Genomic DNA, 1,797 nt, shown 5'->3' with positions numbered 1-1,797 from the left:
TAATTTATTTCTGTGATGCAAAGCTGAATTTCCATCATCATTCCTCCAGTATAAAGTGTCACATGATCTTCAGACATCATTCTAATATGCTGATTTATTATTAGAATTATCAACAGTTGTGCTGCACAATATTTTTTTTGGAAACTACGGTACTTTTTTCAGGATTCTTTGATGAATAAAAAGTTAAAAAGAACAGCATTTATTCAAAATATAAATCTTTTCTAACAATATAAATATTTGCGATCACTTCTTAACAATTTAACACATCCTTGCTGAATAAAAGTTTTAATTTCTTTCAAAAAAAGAAAGAATAAAAATTTACTGACCCCAAACTTTTGAACAGTAGTGTATATTGTTAGAAAAGATTTCTAACAATATATATATATAAAGATATTCCATAACTCGCCCAATAAAAATGTGACAACTTGCTCCAAACACAGATTAATGCTACATTTTCCTAAAAACACAGTTCACACCCACACACTTACTAAATATGGATATACTAGTTATAAATACTATAACCTAATCATAACCCACACACTAACCCTAACAGAAAGTTATATACACTTTTAAAATAATTATAAAAATAAATAAATCAAATAAATAAATTCTTTTTACATTTTAATTTAATAAAACACAATTAAAAAAAAAAATGATCTACTTAATTTTTATACCATTTTTTTTACAAAGACCTCCCCAAAACTAACCAGGTGCTGAAATGTAAATGTGGGCGGAGTCCAAGTGCTCAATAAGCCCCGCCCCCACTCACCTGGTACAGTGAAGTCCTGAGTGTATATGATGTCATCCTCTCTGTTGAACAGCTCGTCATCCTCCTCCTCAGCGTAACCGTGGAGATCCTCCAGGTACGGCACCACCGTCATGCTGCGCCAGGGGTCGCGCGTCTCTGCGCTGGGCGGGATGGGCACGGGAGGCTCCGAGGGCGGGTGTTTCTTACGCACCCAGCTAAACAGGAAGAGGAAATGACCCGAGAGACCGATCGTGATGACATCATCTGAAGCAGAGTTATTAGAGTTTACTAAAACCAGAAGAAACCTTTTTCATTATTTAAAATAAATCTAATTTAACAATTAAAATACAATATATCTGTGAGACCCTGGAGCACAAAAGCAGTCTTAAGTCGCTGGGGTATATTTGTAGTAATAGCCAACAATACATTGTATGGGTCAAAATTATACATTTCTCTTTTATGCCAAAAATCATTAGGATATTAAGTAAAGATCATGTTCCATGAAGATATTTTGTAAATGTAATACCGTAAATATATCAAAACTTAATTTTTGATTAGTAATATGCATTGCTAAGAACTTCATTTGAACAACTTTAAAGATGATTTTCTCAATATTATCTCAATTTAAAAAAATTGACCCTTATGACTGGTTTTGTGCTCCAGGGTCACATATATAAAAAAAACTTGTCTAATATTTATCTTTTTCATTTAGTTTCACACGATGCACTAAAATAACTAAAATTAAAAAATCTAAACTATATAATAAAAAACGAATAAAAAAAATAAAAATACTAAAACTAACAAAACTTAAAATGAAAACAGAAAACAATGAATTCAAATTTTCATTTTCAAAGAATATAAGTACTAAGCAATTATGTAAGATTAATTAATTGATATTAATACAGTAAAAATAGTGAAATATTATTAGAATGTCCAACAGCTGCTCTCTATGTGAATATGTGTTAAACTGTAATGTATTTCTGTGATGCGCAGCTGTATTTTCAGCATCATTACTCCAGTCTTCAGTGTCACATGATCTTCAGAAATCA

At 31.1% G+C, this 1,797-nt stretch overlaps 1 protein-coding gene across 1 annotated transcript in view; it reads right to left on the bottom strand.

Annotated features, from left to right (window-relative positions):
* LOC107681921 (serine/threonine-protein kinase STK11-like) overlaps window positions 1-1,797 on the bottom strand; it is a 21,177-nt gene that overhangs the window by 1,279 nt on the left and 18,101 nt on the right. The window contains exon 8 of the mRNA XM_016478294.1: window positions 770-1,012. Coding sequence (XP_016333780.1) covers window positions 770-1,012 — 243 coding nt within the window. The remainder of the gene's footprint in view (window positions 1-769; window positions 1,013-1,797) is intronic.

This window comes from Sinocyclocheilus anshuiensis, unplaced genomic scaffold (genome assembly GCF_001515605.1).
Source record: "Sinocyclocheilus anshuiensis isolate Anshui unplaced genomic scaffold, SAMN03320099.WGS_v1.1 scaffold2198, whole genome shotgun sequence".
Taxonomy (NCBI): Eukaryota; Metazoa; Chordata; class Actinopteri; order Cypriniformes; family Cyprinidae; genus Sinocyclocheilus; species Sinocyclocheilus anshuiensis.
This window is presented reverse-complemented; position numbering and strand designations above follow the sequence as displayed.